Source organism: Uranotaenia lowii, chromosome 2 (genome assembly GCF_029784155.1).
Source record: "Uranotaenia lowii strain MFRU-FL chromosome 2, ASM2978415v1, whole genome shotgun sequence".
NCBI classification, from domain to species: Eukaryota; Metazoa; Arthropoda; class Insecta; order Diptera; family Culicidae; genus Uranotaenia; species Uranotaenia lowii.
The window spans coordinates 66,168,830-66,194,474 of NC_073692.1; the positions used below are offsets into that span (position 1 = coordinate 66,168,830).

A 25,645-nucleotide genomic window follows, 5' to 3' on the forward strand; every position below is an offset into this window, starting at 1 on the left:
AAGCAGCGGTGACAAAATACATCCTTGTCTCACTCCAGCAGTTACCGGGATTGGTTCGGACAAGACACCGTCGTGCAAGACCTTGCACGAAAAAGCCTCGTACTGTGCTTCGATGAGATGGACTAGTTTCTCTGGGACCCCTCGTCGTCTAAGAGTAGCCCAGATGTTTTCGTGGTTCAGTCGGTCAAATGCTTTTTCGAAATCAACGAACACCAGCAGAAGAGAGTCCTGGAATTCGTTGATTTGTTCCAGTATGATTCGTAGCGTTGTGATGTGGTCCACACATGATCGTCCGGATCGGAATCCAGCTTGTTGCCGTCGGAGTGTAGCGTCGATTTTCTCCTGGATCCTGTTCAGGATCACTTTGCAGAGTACTTTGAGGGTTGTACAGATCAAAGTTATGCCACGCCAGTTACCGCACTCTGTTAGGTCTCCTTTCTTTGGGACTTTTACGAGGATACCCTGCATCCAGTCGGCCGGGAATGTTGCAGTATCCCAAATGTCAGCGAAAAGACGGTGCAACATTTGTGCTGACAAGGCAGGGTCGGCTTTGAGCATTTCAGCAGGAATGCAATCGATTCCAGGCGCTTTGTTGAATTTCATGTCCTTGATTGCCGCTCTATTTCAGCCAGCGAGGGCGCTTCCGAGTTGACGCCATTAATGCGACTGACTGTGGGCGCCTCGAGCTGCGGGTTCTGTTGGCCATTGCTATTTGTAACTCGGAAAAGTTGATCAAAATGCTCAGTCCAACGCTTGAGCTGATCTGTTCGATCTGTCAACAGCGGACCTGCTCGGTTTTTCAGCGGCATTCTTGCATTAGTCCTTGCACAACTAAGGCGGCGAGAAATATCATATAATAATCGGATATCTCCAATGGCGGCGGCTCTTTCTCCCTCTTCGGCTAGGGAGTTTGTCCAGGCTCTCTTGTCTCGTCTACAAGCTCGTTTAACTGCCTTTTCCAGCTCCGCATATCGTAAGCGGGCGGCTGCTTTGGCTGACCCGGTACATGTCTGCTCAATTCCGACTTTCGCCTTTCTCCGATCATCGATCATCCTCCAGGTTTCATCCGACATCCATTCACTTCGTCTTCCACAAACTTTACCGAGAGTACCATGGCTCGTCGTGATAAAGGCATTCTTGATTCCACACCACTGTTCTTCGACTGTTCCGTCTGTCGGCAGCTCCGAGGCTCGGGATTCTAGCTGTTCAACGTATGCCCTTTTCACCTCTGGATTCTCCAACCGGCGGACGTCGTATCAACACCCGACTTTCTCCTCGTGCCGTTGGACACGCGCAACTCTCAGTCGTATCTCGCCAAGGACGAGGTGATGGTCAGATGCAATGTCTGCGCTTCGTTTGTTGCGGACATCAAGAAGGCTCCTTTTCCATTTTCGACTGATGCAGATGTGGTCAATTTGATTTTCTGTTCGGCCATCTCGGGATACCCAAGTGACCTTATGTGCTGGTCGATGGGGGAAGAGCGATCCACCGATCACCATGTTGTTGTTGCCACAAAATTCTACAAACAGCTCTCCGTTTTCGCTCATCTGTCCTAGGCCATGGCGCCCCATGATGCGCTCAAAGTCCTGATTATCGGAGCCAATCTTTGCGTTGAAGTCGCCTAAGTGGATTTGAATGTCACCCTTCGGAATTCTCTCAACCACGCTGTTCAATTGACTGTAAAACTGCTCTTTCTCCTGCAAATCGGCAACGTCAGTTGGCGCATAACACTGGACCATTGTAAGGTTTCTAACCCGTGTTCTGAATCTGGCTACGATTATTCTTTCGTTTATCGGTTCCCATCTTATGAGGGCCGCACGGGCCTGCGGGCTTAACAGGAAACCAACTTCTCGTTCCCGAGTAGCATGTTCTCCTCGTATGCCAGAGTAAAGCAGTACTTGCCCGGACTGTGTCTTGTGTTCTCCAGTGTTAGGTCAACGGACTTCGCTCAGTCCCAATATCTCTAGCTTGAAGCGGCTAGCTTCTCTAGCCAGTTGAGCCAGCTTTCCTGGCTGGGCAAGGGTCAAAACATTCCAAGTTCCAATTCTAGTCCGTGTTTTCATGCTAAAAGTCGTTGCCAAAGTTCCAATTCGGTTATTTCTTCTCTCAGTTTCTGTAACAATACAAGATATCAGGAGCAGTAGGTTGTTAGCCTAAAGTCCCTATCCCGCGATGGGGCTGCCATCTTGGACTTAGCTGGCGGGAACCGCATTTCATAAGTTCAGCCGCTCGCTGCGAGACAGACGCTGTTTGAGCCGCCCCTGACCTGGAGAACAGACGCTCGGTTGTTGTTGCACGCCGCCCCTGACCTGGGGAACAGACGCATGCGGCCACCTTCTCAGTCTGCATGCGACCAAAGCATCCACCGGGGTTGGGTACCCGATCTCCGCTTAGGTTACTCGCATCCCAGCCGGCACGGCGGATAGGAGTTGTGAATAAGAGGTGATATGACCGCTATAGGGTCTCGTGTTGCACATTATCCACCGTTTACCAGCCAGAAAACTAGAAGCTTCAGCTATATATAATGTTCTAAACATATTTTACTGACATTACAAGGTTTCTATTGATATAAGTTTTGTTCAGATCGGTTGAACACGCCAAAAGTTATTACGATTTTAGTTTGTTGTGTCAAATTGACACTCCTAGTGCTGATTAGGGTAATATTTTCATATTTTTAAAACCAGTACTGGACTCCTATGAACGTAAAACATGGCTGCAGAAATTTATAAGACAATTTTAGATTTGATTAAAAAATCGATACCGTCTCTGTTCAAAATTGGATGCTTTGGGGTAACATTGATTAGTCTCTATTTGACGGTTTTAACGAGTATTCTTGATCATAAACGATACAAAACACCTTCGTAATTTTCTACAAATGCTAGTTTATCAATTTTACCTTGCTCTTTGACGTTTTCTCTTAAAAACATTCATAATCGAAATAAGGACAATGATGCTGCATACACTTAGGGGCAAAAATTATAACAATTGCTAAATAGTTTTAGCTTCAAAATACAAATTAAATTTAACCTTCACACATTCTCCTAGGGCCTCTTATTATTGCCATTTTCATTTTTTCTTCAAAGCTAACCATTTGATACGGTTCCAATGCATTTGTCCAATACGGGCTTACTCTTGGAAAATGTCCTTATTTTTTTAAATATTAAAAACTGATCATTAAATGACTATGAAGATAGCACTCTAACTATACATATAGGTACAAAGAAAAAAAGTTGTCCTTTCACATTCAACAACCCGTTTGAATCTAATTGCTTTTTGGTATCATCAGGAGAGTTTTTTGTTTGCGAGCCTTGGAATAGATAGATATTTAACGATTTTGAAATTACATTTTTACTCACAGAAAAAAAAAATCAAATACAAACCAAATTTCTCCTATTCGATACTTAATTAATAGTCTTTAAACGTTGAAAACAGATTTAAAAAATTCAAACTATAGACTGTGTTATTTATGCTAATGTGGAACATTTTATTGTTTTTGAAAGTTACCCCGGTAATCAATGTTACCCCGTAAAGTCAATATTCGTAAAACTATTACGAATATTGACTTAAGACACTCACTATATATTTTCGCTTTGATTAATACACTTTTTGTCAGCTGTTTACTTTTAAAAGTGTTTTATATTATTCATACAGAAAATTTGAATCAATTTAAAAATATACATATTTAATGATACAAAATAAGCTGTTTTTATGCTACGTTAACTTCATAGCCGTGTTTTAATAACAATTTGTTCAGATTTTGGATGAATATAAGATGCGTAAATATTGAGCTTCCTTTTTATATCTCAAAGGTGTATAGATAGAATAGATGCAAAATATCAGCTGACTTATATCCGTAAATATTATGCTACAGGTGCGGGTATGGATCCACCAAGTAATGCCGATGATTCTGGCCATTATCCAGCAACTCCACCCACTACCGGCAATCCTCCAACAGTTCCAACCACACCTGTGCCTCCTCCAACAGCTCCACCCCCACCTGTGCTTCCTCCAACAACTCCACCCACGACAGGCAATCCTCCGATAGGCAATCCTCCGACAGGCAATCCTCCGACAGGCAATCCTCCGACAGGCAATCCTCCGACAGGCAATCCTCCGACAGGCAATCCTCCGACAGGCAATCCTCCGACAGGCAATCCTCCGACAGGCAATCCTTCGACAGTTCCTCCAACAACTCCACCCACGCCTGAGCCTCCTCCCACAACTCCACCCACGACTGGCAATTCTCCGACCAACTCTGGTAATCCTCCAACCACCCCACCCACAACTGGCATTTCTCCTACGAATCCTAATGGAGTGTTAATAAGAAAATCAACGTTTGAATCACCTCCGTGACAGCTGCTATCCGGAATTATAGGATCAATAGGTTCATTAACACAATCAGCACTTGCTTCCGGCAGAAGCTCTCTGGCGACGATTGAAACTATTTTCAGTGTCGTTACGTAGGGTCTGACACACTGTCCGAATGTTTGAATCAATCGTTGGGGCTCCTCGCAATACTGGGCTCGTACTCTATCCTGACACAATCTCACTTCGTTACCGAGCAACTCCGGTGCTCCGAATTGAGTGTAGAGATGTTCGAAGTCGTAACCCTGCTCACGGCTATAGAATCCTACTCTGAGAACGTACGTTAGAGAAACGCTCGGCCATTCCGGTTGAGTCACAACATTATCCTTGCTGAATTCCAACAACGTGCGATATGGTACATTTTGGATTAGGATGGCTTCACGCATGAACTTTTTCCGGATGTCGTCGGTATAGCGAAGATACTGCTGGCTGCTGCTTCCAGAATGCCCGTAAACATTGTGGTAACACACAAATGAACGATACGCTCGTTCGAGAACTTGATCTTTCAGCTCATCGACCCGAGAATTTTGTAGACAGCACTGGATGTGGCGTTCACTTTCTTCGTCGAACTGAATACCACTTAAAGCGGCAATGAGCTGGCGGCCAATGACCCCTTGTTCCGTATCCCAAGCTTGCAAATCGAGCAAGACGCAGTGAATTAGCTGTTTAACGCTTTGCTCGTTCGAAAACCCATTTTGAATGTATCGATTTGCGGTACTATTCGATATTTTGAAATAGTTCGCACATTCCGAGAGGGATTCCTCGAACGACCGATAGAATGGTGATCTCCAAAACTGCGCACCGGCTACGGCGTGCAATACACCTAGCAAAACTATCGACAGCTGCATGATTACTCCGAACGATTAATCCGTTGTGGATGTTAATGTCCTCCATTACTGAGTCTTTTATACCCAGTCAACAGCTAACATCATGAATGAAACTGGTAAAATCCTTCTTGAGTTGGGGTAAAATGTCATAAAAAGCTCACTCTGCAAATATTTACGTTATTAAAAAAAAAAAAAAAATTATATTTCAAATTGATTTTTACATATTTGAATTCCTGGAGGTCAATTATTATTGTAATACTATTTAATTAGTGCTTCTTCATGCTTATTAAATTTAATTTTTTGTTGTTTTTATTTTACAATAGGGGAGAGTGGGGATACTTGATCCCCTTTTCTTATTTACACCATATCATTTTGGAAAAATTTAGCAACTCGCCGTCTTTGACGTTTTCTGACAGCTTGTAACTTCAAGTTTCTATGCTCCAAAAATTAGAACGATACTTGAACCCGTTGATGAACTCGAAGCATTTTCGTGGGAGTAAAAAAAATGCAATTTTTCTGAAGTTAGGGGAGACTTGATCCCAGTGATTGAATTTTGCTGAGCATGAATTGATCAACCTTCTCTCGCTCACTGCTTTACTCGGAAGCAAAGGTTGCTTTGAGGCAGCGAAAACGACAAAACCGATGATACATACGCTCTCGACATTGCCCGCCTTCAAGAAGCAATATACATTCGAGGCAGCGAATCCAAAAAATCAAACGAATGGCTCTCACTTATCTCCTGTTACAAGCTTGAGGGAAGCGAATTCAAAAGGCAGAGCGAACCCGAGTCTCCTCGTTTGTTCCTGGATCGAATGCCCGAGGTTTTTCTGCTATTGCTACTATTGCACAGCAACCGCACGCAGGCAGCTAGTTTTTCCGTTTCTTTTTCCTCTCCCCTCTTTGCACTATACGTTGCGGGCCTGTGCAATGCAATAAGTTCGGTTGTGTTGTTGCCTCAACCTTTGCGGCGGGGTTGAAGATGTTCTCCTCAACGACAGCTATCGGCTGGAGCTATTCAAATTCAAGAACGTAAATGAGTATGTGTGCCTCGTCTTTTCATGCATCATGTAGCAACCGAACGTTGAGAGAGTTCGTTCGGGGCAGCAAACGAATAGTGTCTCTCAGAGCAGATCCTCCTCATGGGGGGAGGTTTGAATGAATGTATATGTATCGTCTCCTGTATAGCTATGCGAGGCCTCAAAGTGTGTATTTTGAATGCCTCTGATGAGAAAATTGGTGAGGATTTCAATCACCGCTTGATCCCCTATTGAAGGAGACTTGGTCTTTTATTCAGGAAGCCCTAAACCTTGTATCAAAATCAAACAAAACCCCAAGATAGAATGTTGGGGCCGTACCTTTCCTTCGAAGTGGTTCTATTTATCCTGAAATTCCCGTCGGCTTGCCAACATCGAACCAACAAAAACAAAACTGCAACGGTCCGTGGTTCAACGAAAACTTTCCGCATACATATTTCTCGGACCGATTAGTTAAAACACACGCACGATTTCCATATAACTATACGCACAGTTTATTTATAAACACATAATTTATTTTTTACTTAAAATTTAATAAGACTGAGTTGAACTTAAATTATATGTATTTTTGCTTATTCTAACACGCGACAAATTTAAACGATCAAATATCCGGAGTGGTTGGCAGGCTCAACTCGACTGGTGCGAGTTTCGAGTTTTGCCTTCTACCTCCGAAACCAACAGGCTGCGATGTTTTTTGGCTCCAATACTCTCGCTCTTCAAACTTCGCTGTAGTAGCAGAAACAATACCGGACGGTGATGATCATCTCCAGCTTCACTGTCTGATGATTGCCGGCCGGTGTCATCGATCAGTGACTCGGGTACCAATCCTGGGATAAAAAAACGGTCTGTTGTCGTCTTTTGTCTGGTCGATTGTAGGTCGTTGCTCGCTTGGTCTGGTCCATGTAGAAACACCGGCTCGCTCGAGATCAGCTGGTTTGGATTTTGGGTTTGGTTGGTTGCCGGCTATCAGTGGTGTCGCTAGGGGCCATTTCACTCGTAGACATCCTCACCCACCCAGAAATTGCTAGGATTTCTGAAATTATAAAAAAAACTCCTCTTCGACGAACGTGGGAAATTGGCAATGGGAAGGATTCAGAGCTCAACTGTAGGTGGGTTTTATGATTCGATTGGTTTGATGGGAAGAATGCAAAGTTTTTCTACTGGGCGATCGATGCATCCTTGCGCAGTTTTTAATTTGACGACTCGTACAACTCCATCGCTGCCAGGGTAAGTCTTTTGTACACGAGCCATTTTCCAACGTAGGGGTGGGAGGTTCTCGTCCTTCAGAACAACAAGCATGCCTTCGTTGATGTCAACTGGAGATTTCCACCGCTTGGTCCTTGCTTGTAGCTGGCACAAATACTCCCGCCGCCATCGCTTCCAAAATTGTTGAAATCGCTTTTGAACCTGCTGACATTTACTCAGTCGATTAAAGGGTACATCTAGGACATTTTCATCTGGCACTTCTTGCAAGGAGCTACCGATGAGAAAATGAGCAGGTGTTAGGGGCTCCAAGTCATTAGGGTCGTCTGAACAGGGTGTCAACGGTCGGGAGTTTAGACACGCTTCTACCTGGACTAATAGCGTGTTGAAATCCTCTGGCGAAACCGGTTCTTCTCCCAGCACTCTAAGCAGATGATTCTTGGCTGAACGCACCACCGCTTCCCAGAGACCACCGAAATGCGGGGCGCTTGGCGGACTGAAGCTCCACTGTATTCCGGAATTAACGCACTCCTTTGCTACTTGGTCACGATGAGAACGATCCCTTAGAAGCTGTAAAAGTTCTCTCATTTTGTTACGGGCACCAACGAAATTCGTACCGTTATCAGATAGGATTTCCGCACATTTTCCTCTGCGAGCTACGAACCTACGCAACGCTTGGATGAAGCGGTCAGTGGTCAAATCTGAAACCAGTTCCAGATGAACAGCCTTTGTGCACAGACAGACAAAAATACAAACGTAGGCCTTGACTGCCGGGCGACGGGGAACGGGTCTGACATAAACGGGGCCGAAATAATCCACACCGCTTCGTCGTAAGGCTGGGGCGATGGTCACCCTGGAAGCAGGTAAATCGCCCATGAACTGCTGGACTGGAGATGGCTTGGCTCTATAACATCTCAAACAACGATGAACTACATTCCTTACGGTTTCTCTTCCTCCAAAAATCCAGTAACGCTGTCTCAAGACACTTAACAAAAGCTGTGGGCCTGCGTGTAGCAGCTTCTCGTGGTGATACCTAATGAGCAACGTCGAAAAAGGGTTCCTAGCGGGCAGGGCAACAGGATACTTTGCATCATGGGGCTCATCAGAATTCCTCAGTCTACCACCAAGTCGAATTACTCCTTCAGAGGACAAGAAAGGGTTATACCAACGCATCGGCGAACTCCTAGACACCGATTTTCCTTCTGCCAATACCTTCCATTCACCCGCAAACACTACCTTCTGAATCTGAGAAATTAGATCGAGCTCAGCATGCTTCAATTCCGACACAGAGAGAAAACCTTTATTTGGTTCTGCTGCTGGGTTTCTCAATCTGCACCAAAGAAAAGTTTTCAGGCGTCGCCAGTAAGCAGTTTTTCGAATAAGGTCAATATAAGACGAAAATTTAGAAATGTAAGTATTAACGAACTCCTCCGTTTCAGAGGCAACAGCAACCACAGTAGTACGACGCAGTTCCTCATCTCCTTCATTTTGAATACAAAACGCTGGCGCTTGAGGCCAACTTTCCGGTGATTCTTGCAACCAGGCTGGCCCTCTCCACCAAAACTGGTTCTCCACGATGTTTGCTGGCGAAACTCCTCTCGATATCAAGTCCGCCGGGTTCTCAATGCCTGGTACATGGCTCCACTTGCAACCCTGAGTGATGGTTTGAATCTTCGACACCCTATTTGCCACATATGTCGTCCACACAGTCGGAATCGCTTGCAACCAACGCAAAACGCACGTCGAATCGGTCCAGAAGAACGCCTTAGCCGAAATTTTCAAGGAATCCTTCACTTTTTCGTATTGTTCTGCAATCAATAATGCTCCAGAGAGTTCGAGACGTGCTATCGATTGACATTTTAATGGGGCAACCTTAGATTTCGACGAAACTAGTCTAGTCCAAACTAAACCATGCAAATCTCTTCTGCGAAGATAGATGCAACCGCCAAACGCCTTCTCAGAAGCATCCGAGAAACAATGAAGTTCCAGCTCTATCGGGTTGGGGAGAATAACACAGCGATCGATTCTAATGGTGTTCAGCCAGGACAACTCCTCGTGAAATTTTCGCCAACGCACACCCACCGTGGAAGGTAGTTGCTCGTCCCAATCAAGCCTATTGCCGTCAAAATTTTGAAGAGTCCACAACTGCTGCATGTAGATTTTCGCCATTGTAATAGTGGCCCCAATCAGCCCTAGGGGATCGAATAACATGGCAATAACAGAGAGAACGTTGCGTTTTGTAAAGTTAAAATCTTCGATTTGAGGCAAATTGAACTGGAACATGAATGTATCCGAACCAGGCATCCAAGTCAGTCCTAATGTTTTGACAGAAGGATCTGGATCCAAATCCACGAATCCAGGAATCGCTAAATTGTCTTCCGGTATACCCTGTAGAACCTCCGACCGATTACAAGCAAACTTGCGTAGTCGAAAACCTCCGCTTTCCGTTATCTGCTCCAACTGCTTCCTAAGCTCAATTGCTTCTTCGAGGTTGCTCACTCCGGTAATGACGTCGTCCATGTAGGTGTCATCCGCCATCGCTTGCGCTGCCAAGGGAAAACGAGCTGCCTCATCTGATGTGAGCTGTTGCAGAGTACGGGTAGCCAAAAACGGTGCTGGCTTCGTGCCGTAGGTCACCGTGTTCAGCTCGTAAACACCTACTTCTTCGTTCGGATTGTTGCGCCATAACACACACTGGAGAGGTCTGTCTTCGGGTTGAATCTCAATTTGGCGAAACATCTTCTCCACGTCTGCCACCAGCATAATCGCCTTCGTCCGACACCGCATAATGATGGACCTGAGGTCATCCTGTACAACCGGCCCGGTCATCAAGACGTCGTTGAGCGATACTCCCGAAGATGTCTTGCAAGAGGCATCGAAGACTACGCGCACCTTGGTAGTCGTACTCGCCTCCTTTATTACCGGATGATGTGGCAGAAAACACCTTCTGAAATTGCCAATATCCTCCGCCGGAACCTTTCGCATGTGCCCAAGTTGATGATACTCCTCCATAAATTCCATGTACTGGCGCTTCAGTTCTGTATCCCTGGCAAATCGACGTTCTGTACCCAAGAGCCGCCGATAAGCGATGTCTCTGGAGCCACCGAGCCTTGACACCGCAACCCTTTTCGTAGGCAGAGCAACACTGTATCGCCCGCTTGAACTCCGCTGAACCGTCTGCTCAAAAATCTCCTCACATAGACTCTCCTCCGGGGAAAAGTTCCTCTTTGATCCAATCTCTTCGGATTCCCAAAACCGTGACACCAGCATATCAAGTGTCTCGTTCGCCGAGACGTTGCAGCTGACTCTTAGCGAGCTATCCGGTTGAGAAACACCTCCACATACGATCCATCCGAAGACTGATTCATTGAGTGCTGGCAAATTTGCTCCAAGCGATATTCTTCGACCAGTTTCGAAGAACTCGAAGAAGCACTCAATTCCCAAGACGAGGTCCACGCTGTTGGACTGGAAAAAAGCAGGATCAGCTAGCGAAATTCCCTTAGGAATATTCCATCCCCCAGTGTTGACATCTGCTGTCGGAAGAGTTGCCGTAACCTTGTGTAAAACCAAGAAACTAAGTTCACGAGAATATTCAGAGGTACGAGACTTTACCACAGCGCTGACCTTCTGCTTCACCTTCGTTGCAACTTGCCCAATGCCGAGAATCGAAACATCCACCTTGTTTCGAGAAACCGTTATCCGTTGACTAAGCCGTTGGGTCATAAAATTACTCTCAGATCCGGAATCCAACAGAGCCCTTGCCGGAAGCTGATTACCCATATCGTCTTCAATAATGACCACCGCTGTCGCAAGTAAAACACGAGATCGAAATTGTGAAACTGAATTTACCGATGAACCAATTGGAGCTGCCATGTTCGCCACACGTGTCGATGATTCTGCTTCCTGATCGTCGGAGAGAGAATCATTCCTCGATGCGTTTGCTGAAACCTGGCCATTACTGTTGTTTTCAGAGCGGAAGCACACCAGCGAATGATGACGACCACTACACTGCTTGCAGGAGAATTTCGATGGACAATTCCGAGCCTGATGTCCCGTTCTTAGGCAATTTCGGCACAACCCATGTGTTCGAAGTAGATTCACCCTTTCCGAAACAGTGGAGCGCTTGAATCTTGGGCATTGATGAACACCATGCTGTTCCCGTTTGCAGACGATGCATGCCCCTGGTTTCTGCTGCTGTTGGTTCTGCTGCTGCTGATACTGTTGCTGTTGATACTGTTGCTGCGGATACTGTTGCTGCTGCTGCTGCTGTGAAGCATTGTGGCTGACCCGAACGTACGGTTTCTGCTTCTGCCCTGCTGTCTGCTGATAACCACCCTTCAATTCCAATGCCTTGGATGGAAGCGCCTCTAGAACCGCAATCCGCCGCCGAATAAACTCTGTCAAATCTCCGAGAGTATCCGTCTCCTTGCTAGCTGATAATTCCTCCCACCCCCTACGCGTAACAGAATCCAACCGTGTTGAGAGAAGATGGACCAAGAGAAGCTCCTTATAGTTCTCGGGCTGCACAACCTGATCGAGGATTTGAACATTCTTTTCGAAACCTTCCAGTAAAGCGTGCAGATCAGCTATTGACTCCTTGACAAGATGGGGAAGGGAAAACAATGCTTGTATCTGACGTTTCTTAAGCTGCTTGCTGTTGTTGTAGCGTTTTAAAAGAATATTCCATGCTATCGTGTAATTTGCCTGGGTTATTTGAAGCGAGTCTATCAGTGTTTTTGGCTCCCCTTCAAGACACCCCTTTAAGTAGTGGAATTTCTCTACTTCACAAAGATCTGGCTTGCAATGGATTAACGAGGTAAACAGATCTCGAAATCCAAGCCAATCTTCGATGTCCCCATTAAAAGTTTGCAATTTTATCTGAGGCAACCGCACGTGATCCATCCCACTATGGCCTGACGACTCGTTCAATCGAACAGAGTGATTGATCGAATCCGGCACCGCAAATTCTCTTGCCCGATCAACCAAAAATGCCTTGCAGAAGTAATACTGGTTACTTAAGTCCTGCCGTTCCTTGTCGAACAAATCATCGGTCTCCTTAAAGTCATCGTGCGCCTTAATCTGAACTAAAGTATCGCAAAAGTTTTCCCACAGCTCATCAATTTTACCCAATCGAACCTCAATTTGACCCTGAGTTGAATCCTCCCTGTACCCGTCGACAAACATCCAAATGTCGGAAAAGCTGGTTTGAATTTCCTTCAATTTCACCCGTAAAACCTTCAGCGACGGCGGGGCCTTCTCAGCTGCAGTTGACTTCGGCATTATGATGACGTCAGAACCGGAAAGGATGAAATGTGGGTGTAGATTTCCAAAAAATGTCCAAAATTCGGCTGAACATATACTGTCCAGCAAATTACCTTAGAAACCCTTTCGTTGTACCAATGGTAATTTGTGGACCGTCACCCAGAAACCGAATTTGATCACCAGCTCAAACGCTCGAAGAATTCATCAACAGGCAGGCGAAGAGGAGTAATATGGGATGTAGTATTCCAAAATTTTGCAACGGCTGAACATATACTGTTCACTTTACCTATGAACCCTGTAATGGCGCCGAATCCAGACCAAACGACCAGCGAAATCCAAAGAAGATGACTTGCTCTAACGAGCAGTTCCAAAATTGTTCTGATCACGAACAGTTGTTGCTCATGGATGTTGTAGCACGTTAATTGAAGAGGATAATTTTTATTTAAAACAGTGTATTATCAAACCCTAGCTAATGTGGACATATACTGTTCAATTAATCTCACCCGAGAGAACTTTTTGTTGCGCTGCCTCTTCCTTCGTGCGATGCTGTTGAAAATGGCGACCTTCGCCCGACACTCTGCGTAGACCTTCGCCGGTATGAACGCAGCAGCGCCCTTGCTACTACGGTTCAAGTATCACCCACACCGAGACCTCCTCAATGTGACCCAGTGCCACTTCCGGACCAAGATCGGATAAACAGCTTTCCTGCGGTGAGTTGTAGGAGCGCAGCAGCACCCTTGCCACTAATGATGACCACTTACGAGCAGCACCCACACCGAAACCTCCTCGATGCGGCCCAGTGCCACTTCCGGACCAGGACCGGATGATCAGCTCGTCTGCGACGATTAGTTGAAGCGCAGCAGCTCTCTTGCCACTACGATATCGAATCCGAGTCGCACCCACACCGAAAACTTCTCGATGCGGCCCTGGGCTCCGAACCAGAATGGTTTTCGAAGAAACGCAGCAGCTCCCTTGCCACACCGTTGATCGAATCCAGCTATCACTTGCCAGAAACCTCCTCGCTACGCAAATGCTGATCACCGATCGAAGTAACACGAACTCCGAGGCCTTCTCAATGCGACTCCGTGCCACTTCCGAACCGAAATGCGATCACCGTCTTCTCTGCGATGATGTCTAGAAGGCACGCAGCAGCTCATTTGCCACCACCAAACCGAATCCTAAGCGCACCCACACCGAAACCTCCTCGATGCGGCCCTGCGCTACCTTCCACCAGAACGCGATGAACACCTTGTCACCACCGATAACCAAAGGATGATGGTTGCAGTCGAATTGGCCCTTCCAGAGCGATCCAATATCGCCCAGTGTGAACCGACTCCAAGCGGTTCCGTAAATCGTCACGACACTCCGGATAATGTTATCACAGTAGAGATCGAAGAGGTGTGTTAATATCATGCAATCCTAAAACGGCTGAACATATACTGCACTTATGTATAATTACCTGAGAGAACAGGAATCTCCGCACGTGCAGTAATGTTGCGCATGCAACCGTAGGATGAGTAGCCTAATCAACGTTGATCCTCGATTATTCCTCCAGGCCTCCGAAAAAACATGCAAACATTCGGCAGGTGTTCAGCATGCAACACCCAAGCCAAGCCGATCAGATGCAATGGCGCGCTGATGATGCAGAACAATGCACCTTTGTTGGAAGGGTGCACAATAGTGAATTGTTCACTGCTGTGATGATGGCGTTTTCCTCGATCCCAATGGCGCTTTCCACGATCCCAAATGGCGCCAAAACCTTAATCGTGCGTTACCGATGCGTGTTCCGGGTTTCCGGTTGCTCCCATCCGGCTCGAAGGACCACAATGTTAGGGCCGTACCTTTCCTTCGAAGTGGTTCTATTTATCCTGAAATTCCCGTCGGCTTGCCAACATCGAACCAACAAAAACAAAACTGCAACGGTCCGTGGTTCAACGAAAACTTTCCGCATACATATTTCTCGGACCGATTAGTTAAAACACACGCACGATTTCCATATAACTATACGCACAGTTTATTTATAAACACATAATTTATTTTTTACTTAAAATTTAATAAGACTGAGTTGAACTTAAATTATATGTATTTTTGCTTATTCTAACACGCGACAAATTTAAACGATCAAATATCCGGAGTGGTTGGCAGGCTCAACTCGACTGGTGCGAGTTTCGAGTTTTGCCTTCTACCTCCGAAACCAACAGGCTGCGATGTTTTTTGGCTCCAATACTCTCGCTCTTCAAACTTCGCTGTAGTAGCAGAAACAATACCGGACGGTGATGATCATCTCCAGCTTCACTGTCTGATGATTGCCGGCCGGTGTCATCGATCAGTGACTCGGGTACCAATCCTGGGATAAAAAAACGGTCTGTTGTCGTCTTTTGTCTGGTCGATTGTAGGTCGTTGCTCGCTTGGTCTGGTCCATGTAGAAACACCGGCTCGCTCGAGATCAGCTGGTTTGGATTTTGGGTTTGGTTGGTTGCCGGCTATCAGTGGTGTCGCTAGGGGCCATTTCACTCGTAGACATAGAATGTTTATTGACTAATTTGGTCATGATTGTTCTCATTTCACAATTTATAGCAGACATAAGAAGAAAATTCTATAACACTGTCTCAACGCTAATAACATTGCCTACTTAAAGGAGCTATTTTTTATAATTTAGAGAAAATTAATTATTTTTGCTCTTTTCTTCGGACAATTGTATGATAAATATTAGTTTTTGGATAAATATTAGTAATTTCGTAATCAACAATCATAACAATCAATTCAATTCAATTCAAGACTTAGGCCTCGCACGAAGTGTAACCTGTATACGACGCTCATTAGACCGGTTGTTCTCTACGGGCACGAGACATGGATATTGCTCGAGGAGGACCTGCGTACACTTGGAGTATTCGAGCGACGAGTGTTAAGAACCATCTTTGGCGGCGTACAGGAGGACGGAGTGTGAAGGCGAAGGATGAACCACGAGCTTGCGCGACTCTACGGCGAACCCAGTATCCAGAAGGTGGTGAAAGCTGGCCGGATACGCTGGGCAGGACATGTTGCGAGAATGCCGGACGACTGTCGTGCAAAACAGGTGTTCGCTACGAATCCAGTAGGAACAAGATGAGCGGGGGCGCAACGAGCGAGGTGGTTATACCAAGTGGAGCGTGATCTGGCGAACGTAGGGTGCCCGAGAAATTGGAGAACGGTTGCTATGAACCGAATGAATTTTAGGAATTATGTTCGTCAAGTTATGTCGTGAGACGGAATACTATGTAAATAAATTAATAAATAATAACGATCAATTCAGAAGAAGAATATGCCGTTTGAAGGGGGAACATTTGTACCCAACTCTAGGGGATCAATTGTACCCATAATCAAGTTTTCAGTAAACTTTTTCTGAAAAAAGTTGAGAGTTTTCCATTACTTTGAAAATATGGCATTATGAAGTTCATGTTACGTTCGAACGATTGATACATTGGAACAAATATTTTTTCATAATTTTCCCATGTGAGTAACATTTTAAAGTGATGAAAACAGATCTTCAAGTTACATTTTGTGAAATTTTTCAAACAAAGTTCAATTACTCAAACAATTATTTTGTTAAATTTTTCTTAACTACAAGCATTGTCATTTTGCTCATTTTGGCACATTTTTCTAGAACATTTGATCTTTGTAAGACATTCCATTTTCGAGATATAGCTAAGGAATCAAGTATCCCCAGGGATCAAGTATCCTCATTCTCCCCTACAATTTTTGTAAAAGTTGAAAGTTTGCACTTGTTCTAGTTTATATGTATGTTGGTAATCCACCATGGGTGCACGGATTCACCGCAGTTTCTGCCAAAGTATGTGCTTTCTTTAGATTATTAAGTTCGACAAATCTCCAATGCAGCGCGCCACCAAACCCGAACCCCATGACTTCGTATGAACTGTTATGGAGTGAATGTATTGAGTGTGTTGATGTAAGTATATTTTGGAAGAACGAATCAATCAGGTGGGCTAGTTTACTTACAGGTATTCCGGCATCCGTGTATATACCTGGCCAGCTGGCAACTGATTGAACATTCCAATTAGTCAGTTATATAATGAGACACATCTTACCTGTCGGCCCGCTTATGGGATTCGAACCCCAAAAGTTTTTCTTGCCGATACCGGGAATCGAACCCAGTACGCCTGGCGTACCAATACCAGACTCGCGCCAGCCTATCCACTAGACCACATCGGCGCTTATAAAGTTTGCACTTGTTCTAGTTTACCATCTTAATTGAAAATTCTTCCGGAAAATAAATATCCTCACTTTTTGTTATGAAAAAGCAGATTATTTTATTGATAACTTTAATTTACGCTTGTGAAAAATCAGAAAGTTTTTTAAAGCTTCCCAATTTTTTTTTTTAAACGTCCGCTAAGTGTCATACCATTATTTCATAGGCATCATTACTTAATTCATATTTTTTGTACAACAATTCACAACCTAAATTAACATGAATTAAAAATGGTTTTAATATTTAGAATCGTTTATATGGTTTTGTTTCGATCGATAAAATCCCAATCCGTGTCACATCTAGGCGCCATCCATTACCATGTGCTGTGTACGAATAAGCTAGAAAAAAAAACACACAGCTAGGTTGCATATCGCCCCCACGTGCATAAGGAATATAGGTGTGTACTTGGTTAAGAAACAGGCGCTTAATTGTTAAATTTTTCCAGCGATCAATGAACAGTATGGTTTTGTTACTATTCACTTGCGACGACGTTTGCCCGCGACGCCCATTGAAACGAAAAACAAACCCCTCAAAAAAAAGTAAATCTCTAAAAATGGATGCCATGACTTTTCAATTTCAGATTTGTATGTATGTATGGTTCCCCCATCGGTAGCAAGGTCCTGCCTATGGCTGTGTGGCTTGGCCTTCGAATTTCTTCTAGGGCTTCCACGGTCCGATGGTTCGTCGAAGGAAGGCATCCAACCCTCAGAAACCTACAATGGCCGGCTACCCGTGCCGCTTGCAATAATCTGTTTGGGTTATCCCCAGATGCATTCCTTCTTAAATATATAAAATGATGTAAACATGATTAAAGGCAGTAAGGAAAATCACTCAAAATAAATAATAAATTCAGTTTTATAGTATGTAAAAAAAAATAAAATTTAAAATTAAAAATTTTACTAGTATCATTTGATTGCAACCTTATGCACACCCTTCATCAAGTTGCGATTTGATAAAACACATTAAAAATTTGTTAGAATCTAGGACGTTGCAAAAAACACAATAGGTTTTGGATGTTGCATTATGTACAAATTAATATAAAAACATAAAAATTACAAAAATATCTAAACTTAAATCATATGGAGTCGTCATTCTTGACAAATCTTCAAAATGAGCAACACTGAGTGTATTTCATTTGTTGACGTCTGATTTAAACGTATTCAAAATAAGCTTCTACTAGTCGTCGCTAGAGAGCATGAACCAGGAATAAAAATAAAACAAAATTGATGGATCTCATCAAATTCCTTTCGCATTTGCCGATTGATGTTCTCATTCCACATCATTTTCAGTAGGTACGCCTTCCACAAAAAAAAATGATCTCGCGAAGATATTTCTTCCAGCCCAACACTTTTCATAAAAGATGTTCTTTTCTGTTCGATTTCTCAATAACAAATTCCTCCCTCTCACTCGTACTAATGAAAGACACTTCGATTCGCCCAGACAGAACGCTTTACGGATTGCTAAATGGGAGCCGCCATCTTTCCCAACACCAATTTTTTCACATTTCATTTCATTTTTTCACAGCGTAATTTCAGTTTGAGGCGCATTTTACAATCGTTCTATCACTATGGTTTTTATTTCACACATTATCTTTTAACTTATTCAATCTCATGGGAAAACACGAAAATAAAAAGCACACGCACTCGGGACAACTAAAGCAAGCGAACTGTACCGATCGGAATCTCACGAACAACGTGACTTTTCAATTTCAGATTTAGGCAAAAAAAAGTGTATACCTACCTATGTTTTATTCATTCATCAAACACACATCTAGGCGTCATTCATTAATATGTGCTGTAGAAATGAGCTAGGAAATGAGAACAAAAAAATCACATCAAGGCTTCATATCGCCACCACTTGCATTGAAAATATGCTTGGTTGAGAAATACGCGCCATAATATTCTCACTGATCAGTATGCTATGCCATGGTTACTATCTTCTAACGACGTCTGCTCGCAACGCCTCGACCTTGGAGACGAAAAACAAACCGCCCAAAGGAAAAAAAATCTCAAAAAAATGGAAGCCATGACTTTAATTTCATTAAAAAAACTACAAATTTTATTATTACGGACACCTGATGCGACTTTGTGTTGTTTTTATTCGATATAAACCGATTCGCATGGCTACAGAATATTCTAAAAATAATTTCATTTGAATCGTTTGGGTCATTTCGGAGGAGTAGTACTCTAAACACCGTTACAAGGGAATTTTATATAATAGATAGAAAATTTGAATCAATTTAAAAATATACATATTTGATGATACAAAATAAGCTGTTTTTATGCTACGTTAACTTTAAAGCCGTGTTTTAATAACAATTTGTTCAGATTTTGGATAAATATAAGATGCGTAAATATTGAGCTTCCTTTATATATATCTCAAAGGTGTATAGATAGAATAGATGCAAAATATCAGCTGACTTATATCCGTAAATATTATGCTACAGGTGCGGGTATGGATCCACCAAGTAATGCCGATGATTCTGGCCATTATCCAGCAACTCCACCCACTACCGGCAATCCTCCAACAGTTCCTCCAACCACACCTGAGCCTCCACCAACAACTCCACCCCCACCTGTGCTTGCTCCAGCAACTCCACCCACGACAGGCAATCCTCCGATAGGCAATCCTCCGACAGTTCCTCCAACAACTCAACCCACAACCGGTAATCCTCCAGTCGTTCCATTAACAACTCCACCCACGACTGGCAATCCTCCGACAGTTCCTCCAACCACACCTGTGCCTCCTCCAACAACTCCACCCCCACCTGTGCTTCCTCCAGCAAATCCACCCACGACAGGCAATCCTCCGACAGTTCCTCCAACAACTCCACCCACTACCGGTAATCCTCCGACAGTTCCTCCAACCACACCTGTGCCTCCTCCAACAACTCCACCCCCACCTGTGCTTCCTCCAGCAACTCCACCCACGACAGGCAATCCTCCGACAGTTCCTCCAACAACTCCACCCACTACCGGTAATCCTCCAGTCGTTCCATTAACAGCTCCACCCACGACTGGCACACCTCCTACGCCTCCTACTGGAGTATTAATAAGAAAATCAACGTTTGAATCACCTCCGTGACAGCTGCTATCCGGAACTATGGAATCAACGGGTTCATTAACACAATCAGCACTGGCTTCCGACAGAAGCTCTCTGGCGACGATTGAAACTATTTTCAGTGTCGTTACGTAGGGTCTGACACACTGTCCGAATGTTTGAATCAATCGTTGGGGCTCCTCGCAATACTGTGCTCGTACTCTATCCTGACACAATCTCACTTCGTTACCGAGCAACTCCGGTGCTCCGAATTGAACGTAAAGATGTTCGAAGTCGTAACCCTGCTCACGGCTATAGAATCCTACTCTGAGAACGTACGTTAGAGAAACGCTCGGCCATTCCGGTTGAGTCACAACATTATCCTTGCTGAATTCCAACAACGTGCGATATGGTACATTTTGGATTAGGATGGCTTCACGCATGAACTTTTTCCGGATGTCGTCGGTGTAGCGAAGATACTGTTGGCTGCTGCTTCCAGAATGCCCGTAAACATTGTGGTAACACACAAATGAACGATACGCTCGTTCGAGAACTTGATCTTTCAGCTCGTCGACCCCAGAGTTTTGTAGACAGCATTGGATGTGGCGTTCACTTTCTTCGTCGAACTGAACACCGCTCAAGGCGGCAATGAGCTGACGGCCAATGACCCCTTGTTCCGTATCCCAAGCTTGCAAATCGAGCAAGACGCAGTGAATTAGCTGTTTAACGCTTTGCTCGTTCGGAAACCCGTTTTGTATGTATCGATTTGCGGTACTGTTCGATATTTTGAAATAGTTTGCACACTGCGAGAAAGATTCCTCGAACGACCGATAGAATGGTGATCTCCAAAACTGCGCACCGGCTACGGCGTGCAATACACCTAGCAAAACTATCGACAGCTGCATGATTACTCCGAACGATTAATCCGTTGTGGATGTGAATGTCCTCCATTACTGAGTCTTTTATACCCAGTCAACAGCTAACATCATGAATGAAACTGGTAAAATCCTTCTTGAGTTGGGGTAAAATGTCATAAAAAGCTCACTCTACAAATATTTACGTAATTAAAAAAAAATATTTTATTTCAAATTGATTTTTACATATTTAAATTCCTGGAGGTCAATTTATATTGTAATACTATTTAATAAGTGCTTCTTCATGCTTATTAAATTTAATTTTTTGTTGTTTTTATTTTACAACATACTAACTAACTCGACTGGATATTTCAAGCGATCTTTATTTTTCAGAAACAAAGTATGCGGCCTCTCACAACTCTATGCTTATGAAGCGTTTCGGCCCTTCTCCCTCATAACCCTTCAACTTTAAGGCCTATCATAGGTGAACGCCATTTGAGGAAGACTTGGGCAAATTGTTTTGAATATTTTCACGAGCCACGCTTGCCGAGCTTTATCAAGCAATGATTGCCTTTACGAAAATAAAATAGGGTTGTTGAATTTGCTTGCTGCTCACCAATGAGTTGTTATACAAACTTGAATGTAAACATTACTTGTAGTGCAAAGTTTGTCAACACCAGCTAGCATAATGAAGAGGGTGATCCAGCAGTTCAATCGGAATGAGTTAAGGTAGATTCAACTCAGAAGATTTCGTACGACAAAATAATATCAAAGCCAAAACATTAGGAACTCAAATGTTCTGTGTCGGCAAAATTTCATTCAGTCTGCAAAAGTTTTATTACGCAAACTTTCTTCAAGAGCTCTAAACAATCGAGCATGACAGATGGTAGACTTTGTTGATAGGCGGTTATCTTTAATTTCCCGAAAGATCCACGACATCAATTATGGACCATCGTTTGCTCTGTCCCCTTTCTTGAAACTGTTGACCTCATCAACGACCAAACAAAACTAAAAAAAAACACCGGTGAAATACAATGGCCAATAAAATCTTCCGGATAGTGCGCGGGAACGCCATACGGCACTTGCTCCGTAGTCGCCGCCTGTGGGAAACATCCGCAGAAAATTTCGTGTCTCATGATGAGAACTGGTTCGATCTGATGAATTTAGTTGGGTTGCAAATGGAGTCAAAAGGATGAAACAAGTTCAACCGCTTCCTGGAAACACAAATGTGCCATTATAAAGCCAAATTAGCATATAACTTAAAACGAGCGGTACAGTTGTTTCGCAAACTTTTGCAGTAATTTATATTCCATTGAAAATTTTAAGGTTTCTGAAAAAATAAGCAAATTATAGCACATCTTTTACTGGTTGTTTAACCTTGGTACAATGAAGGTTGTCGAAATAAAAGTTGGTGTTAGTACAAATTCTGTAGACTTTTAAACATGTATTTTTGACACTTTCTAAAATGTTTATTTTAGCATGAACTATACCGGGAAGTCATATTGAAGTTTGAAACATATGGTTATGTTTACATTTCCTTTAAAAAAATTCAAACTTGAGTAGAATAAATGTTTTAACAAAATAATCCTATTTTTTCCATTTTCGGTATGTGAAAAATGTCTAGAACTGAATGATATTTTTGGACAATATAGACTGTTCCAGAAGCTATAGGCACACTATCAAAATAAAAAAAAATCTTTTAAATTTTATTAATTTTATTTGGCACACTGTATTATTATTTGTGTCCTGCGCCTACCCAACACTGTACTCTTATTTGATGAAAATCTGTAATCATAAGCCAGACTTCGCACTCTTCCTCAAACATGACTTATAAGCTTCTGTACAGATGCATTAACCACCATTTTCACCACTCTCTGCCAATCCTTTTTCAATTTTCCGATGGCATCAGCTGGTTTTATGTATTTTTGTAGCTTGGCTTTGGTTAAAGCTCAAAATGTCTAGATTGCACTATGGGGTTTGAGGCGGCAAAAAGTCAAAAACTGAACTTTATCGCATCGCTTTATTTATTTTTTCTAGTTAATCAGACATCAGACTTTGAAAAATTGAAAAATGTATCTGATCACGGAGAAAAAAGACGACAGTTGTTCCAATTATTTCATATTGTTAAACCAATAATCGAAATGCAGTTGATTTTTTTGCAATTGTGCTTACGCAATCAACTATCAATATAATGCATTCAACTGTATGATTAATTTTATGCATTCAACTAAAAATACAATAGATTCAAAAACTGATGATTGCACTTATGCAATCAACTATGAATATAATTGATTCAATGGTAATTGTATAATTGATTCAACTGTAGATATGATATAGATTCAACTACAATTGTATGATTGATTTCAGACATTCGACTATAAATATAATAGATTCAACTAAAGTGGTATAATTGATTCAATTGTCAATATGATAGATTCAACTACAATTGTATCATTGATTTTAGGCATTTGTTTATTTGTGTAAAAACATCAACGGATCACCTGTTGATCCTAATGATAGCTTAATAAAATAATGAGTTACAAACAAGTTCAAAGCTACCTTAGTCTACACAGTCCTCGATACCATTAAACTTTGTCTTCGGAAAGTGGCTCTTGATACGTTGAAATCGAAGTACTCGGCGAAGCGGTTAAAAGTTCTAAAAATTCCTATAAGAGCGCTGTTTGCTCCGTAGTTGTTCAGCCGTATTGGAACATAGAGCTGCAGATTTTGGTTCCTTAGTCCTCGGGGTCGCACACTGAGGGGAATAGCTTCCAGCAACACGGGAGAGTCAATTCTCGACGCGAGGAGATCCGATACGACTAAAACTCGTGCAGCGTTTCGGCGGACATGAAGTGTGTCCAAATCAATTAGGTGGCAACGGCTTTCGTAATTGAGTAAACGAAACGGATCTAGCCAGTTCAAGTGTCTCAGGGTATACCGCATAAAGCGCCGCTGGATAACCTCAATTCGTTCGGCTCCATTCTGGTAAATTTGGCACCAAACTGCTGATGCATATTCGAGAGCTGAGCGAACGATGCTGCAATACAAGCTTTTTAGGCAGTACACATCTTTGAACTCCTTGGTTACGCAAAATAAGAAGCCAAGACTTCTAGATGCTTTATCAACGATGTAAATCGTATGAGTCTTAAACTCTAGCCGATGGTCTAGGATCCCGCCCCGATCTTTGATGTGGTTCACCCAGGCGATGGTTTCGTTACCAAGAGTGTACTCCGCGTGTATAGAGTTCCGCTTGCGAGAAAATGAAATGACAGCACATTTACTCCGGTTCACAGGCAGGCAGTTGGTGTAACACCAGTGAGCGAAGGTATTGAACTGCCTTTGCAAGAAATCGATGTCCTCTTGGCTGTTGATGGTGTGAAAAAGTTTTAGGTCATCAGCATACGCAAGTTTAGGTCCATCAAGGAAAGTGAGTACATCGTTAAAATAGATGACAAAAATTATCGGTCCCAGGTGGCTTCCCTGAGGCACGCCTGAACAAGCGGAGAATTGTCTTGAGAAAAAAATTTCTGTTTGAACTGATAATTTTCGTCCCGTTAAGTAGCTTCGAAACCAGTCTAGTAAAGATCCACAGAATCCTAAGCTTTCGAGTTTAACGATTGCAATATCGTGATTTACTTAATCGAAAGCAGCAGACAGATCAGTATAGATGGCGTCAGTTTGTGACTTCATGGCAAAGCTATCTTGGACGCACGATGTGAAAGTCAGCAAATTTGTAGTCGTGGATCGTTTTGGCCAAAATCCATGTTGATCGTTGGAAAAGTATTGCTTCGTGGACGAAAAAATTGGATCCAGAACAACCAATTCAAACAGTTTTGCTATCGAACAGAGAGCTGAAATTCCGCGGTAGTTGTTTATATCTTCCTTATCTCCTTTTTTGTGAACAGGGAACATGTAAGCTTCTTTCCAAAGCGAGGGAAAGATTGCGAAGCTCGAAAAATATGCCTAATGGGAGTCAGTAGGTGTGGCATGAAACGTTTCAAGAAGATAGCTGGTATCCCGTCCGGACCCGTAGAAGATGAATTTTTAAGCTTAGCTGTCGCCTTCAAAATGGCTGCGTCATCGAATGTGATACCGTTTAAGGAAGAATCTAGAGGTGAAATATTTCTTACAGCCATATCCAGTTGCTCTGAGGAAATGGACCCTGTTGTGAAAACGCTTGAAAACTTCTCAGCAAAAAGATTACATATTTCAGGATCGGTGTTTGCTGAGTTGCCGTTCAAGAACATTTGAGACGGAAGTCCGGATTCTTTCCGCTGATTTTTGACGTACTTCCAGAAAGATTTCGGATTGGTTTTAAAATTGCGTTGTAGCCGGTGAAGATAGTTCTGGTAGCAACGCCTGCTGCTTTTTTTGTACGCTGTGTTTAGTTTGCGGTATTCTTCTTTTGTGCAGAGGGACTTGTGCTTGCTGTAGTATCGAAGAGCACGGTTTTTAGCCGTCTTCAATTGTCGCAGCTGGTTATTGACCCAGGGAGCTCGAGGGTTGGAAGGTAAGCTACGTTTCGGAACATGACGATCGATTATGTAGTTGAGTATGTTTGAAAAAGTCGCAGCGGCAGCGCTGGGGTTAGAGAGATCGAGCTCGTTCTCCCATTCGATGGAATCTAGGACTCAAGAGCAGGCTTGTAAGTGGTCACCATCGTTTGATTTTTTTCGGAGACATCCACAACACATCGTTCGTGACAATCATGGAGAGCGCAATCGTTTGATCGGAGAGCAAAAAAATGTCAAAGGAAATTTTGATCTTTGTTGTGGTTAGTCGTTTGACTTTCATCCCTCTTGCGTAAATAATCTT

The 25,645-nt window shown here is 43.3% G+C and overlaps 3 protein-coding genes across 3 annotated transcripts; 1 reads left to right on the forward strand and 2 right to left on the reverse strand.

Annotated features, from left to right (window-relative positions):
- Positions 1–7,342: 7,342 nt before the first annotated feature.
- Positions 7,343–12,709, reverse strand: LOC129741499 (uncharacterized). Its single transcript, XM_055733240.1, has one exon. It carries the CDS (start codon positions 12,707–12,709, stop codon positions 7,343–7,345), a length of 5,367 nt encoding a protein of 1,788 aa, XP_055589215.1.
- Positions 12,710–19,391: 6,682 nt separating this feature from the next.
- LOC129741500 (uncharacterized) lies at positions 19,392–20,021 on the forward strand. Its single transcript, XM_055733241.1, has one exon. The coding sequence runs from the start codon at positions 19,392–19,394 to the stop codon at positions 20,019–20,021; it is 630 nt and encodes a 209-aa protein (XP_055589216.1).
- Positions 20,022–20,027: 6 nt separating this feature from the next.
- Positions 20,028–20,881, reverse strand: LOC129741501 (uncharacterized). The gene is made up of 2 exons (XM_055733242.1): positions 20,145–20,881; positions 20,028–20,037 (listed from the first exon to the last, which is right to left on the reverse strand). Exons 1-2 carry the CDS (start codon positions 20,879–20,881, stop codon positions 20,028–20,030), a joined length of 747 nt encoding a protein of 248 aa, XP_055589217.1.
- Positions 20,882–25,645: the final 4,764 nt, after the last annotated feature.

Coding starts and splice junctions, on each gene's coding strand:
- LOC129741501 (XM_055733242.1), bottom strand. CDS start 20,881: ATGCAGCTGTCGATAGTTTTGCTAGGTGTATTGCACGCCGTAGCCGGT.
- LOC129741499 (XM_055733240.1), bottom strand. CDS start 12,709: ATGCCGAAGTCAACTGCAGCTGAGAAGGCCCCGCCGTCGCTGAAGGTT.
- LOC129741500 (XM_055733241.1), top strand. CDS start 19,392: ATGGATCCACCAAGTAATGCCGATGATTCTGGCCATTATCCAGCAACT.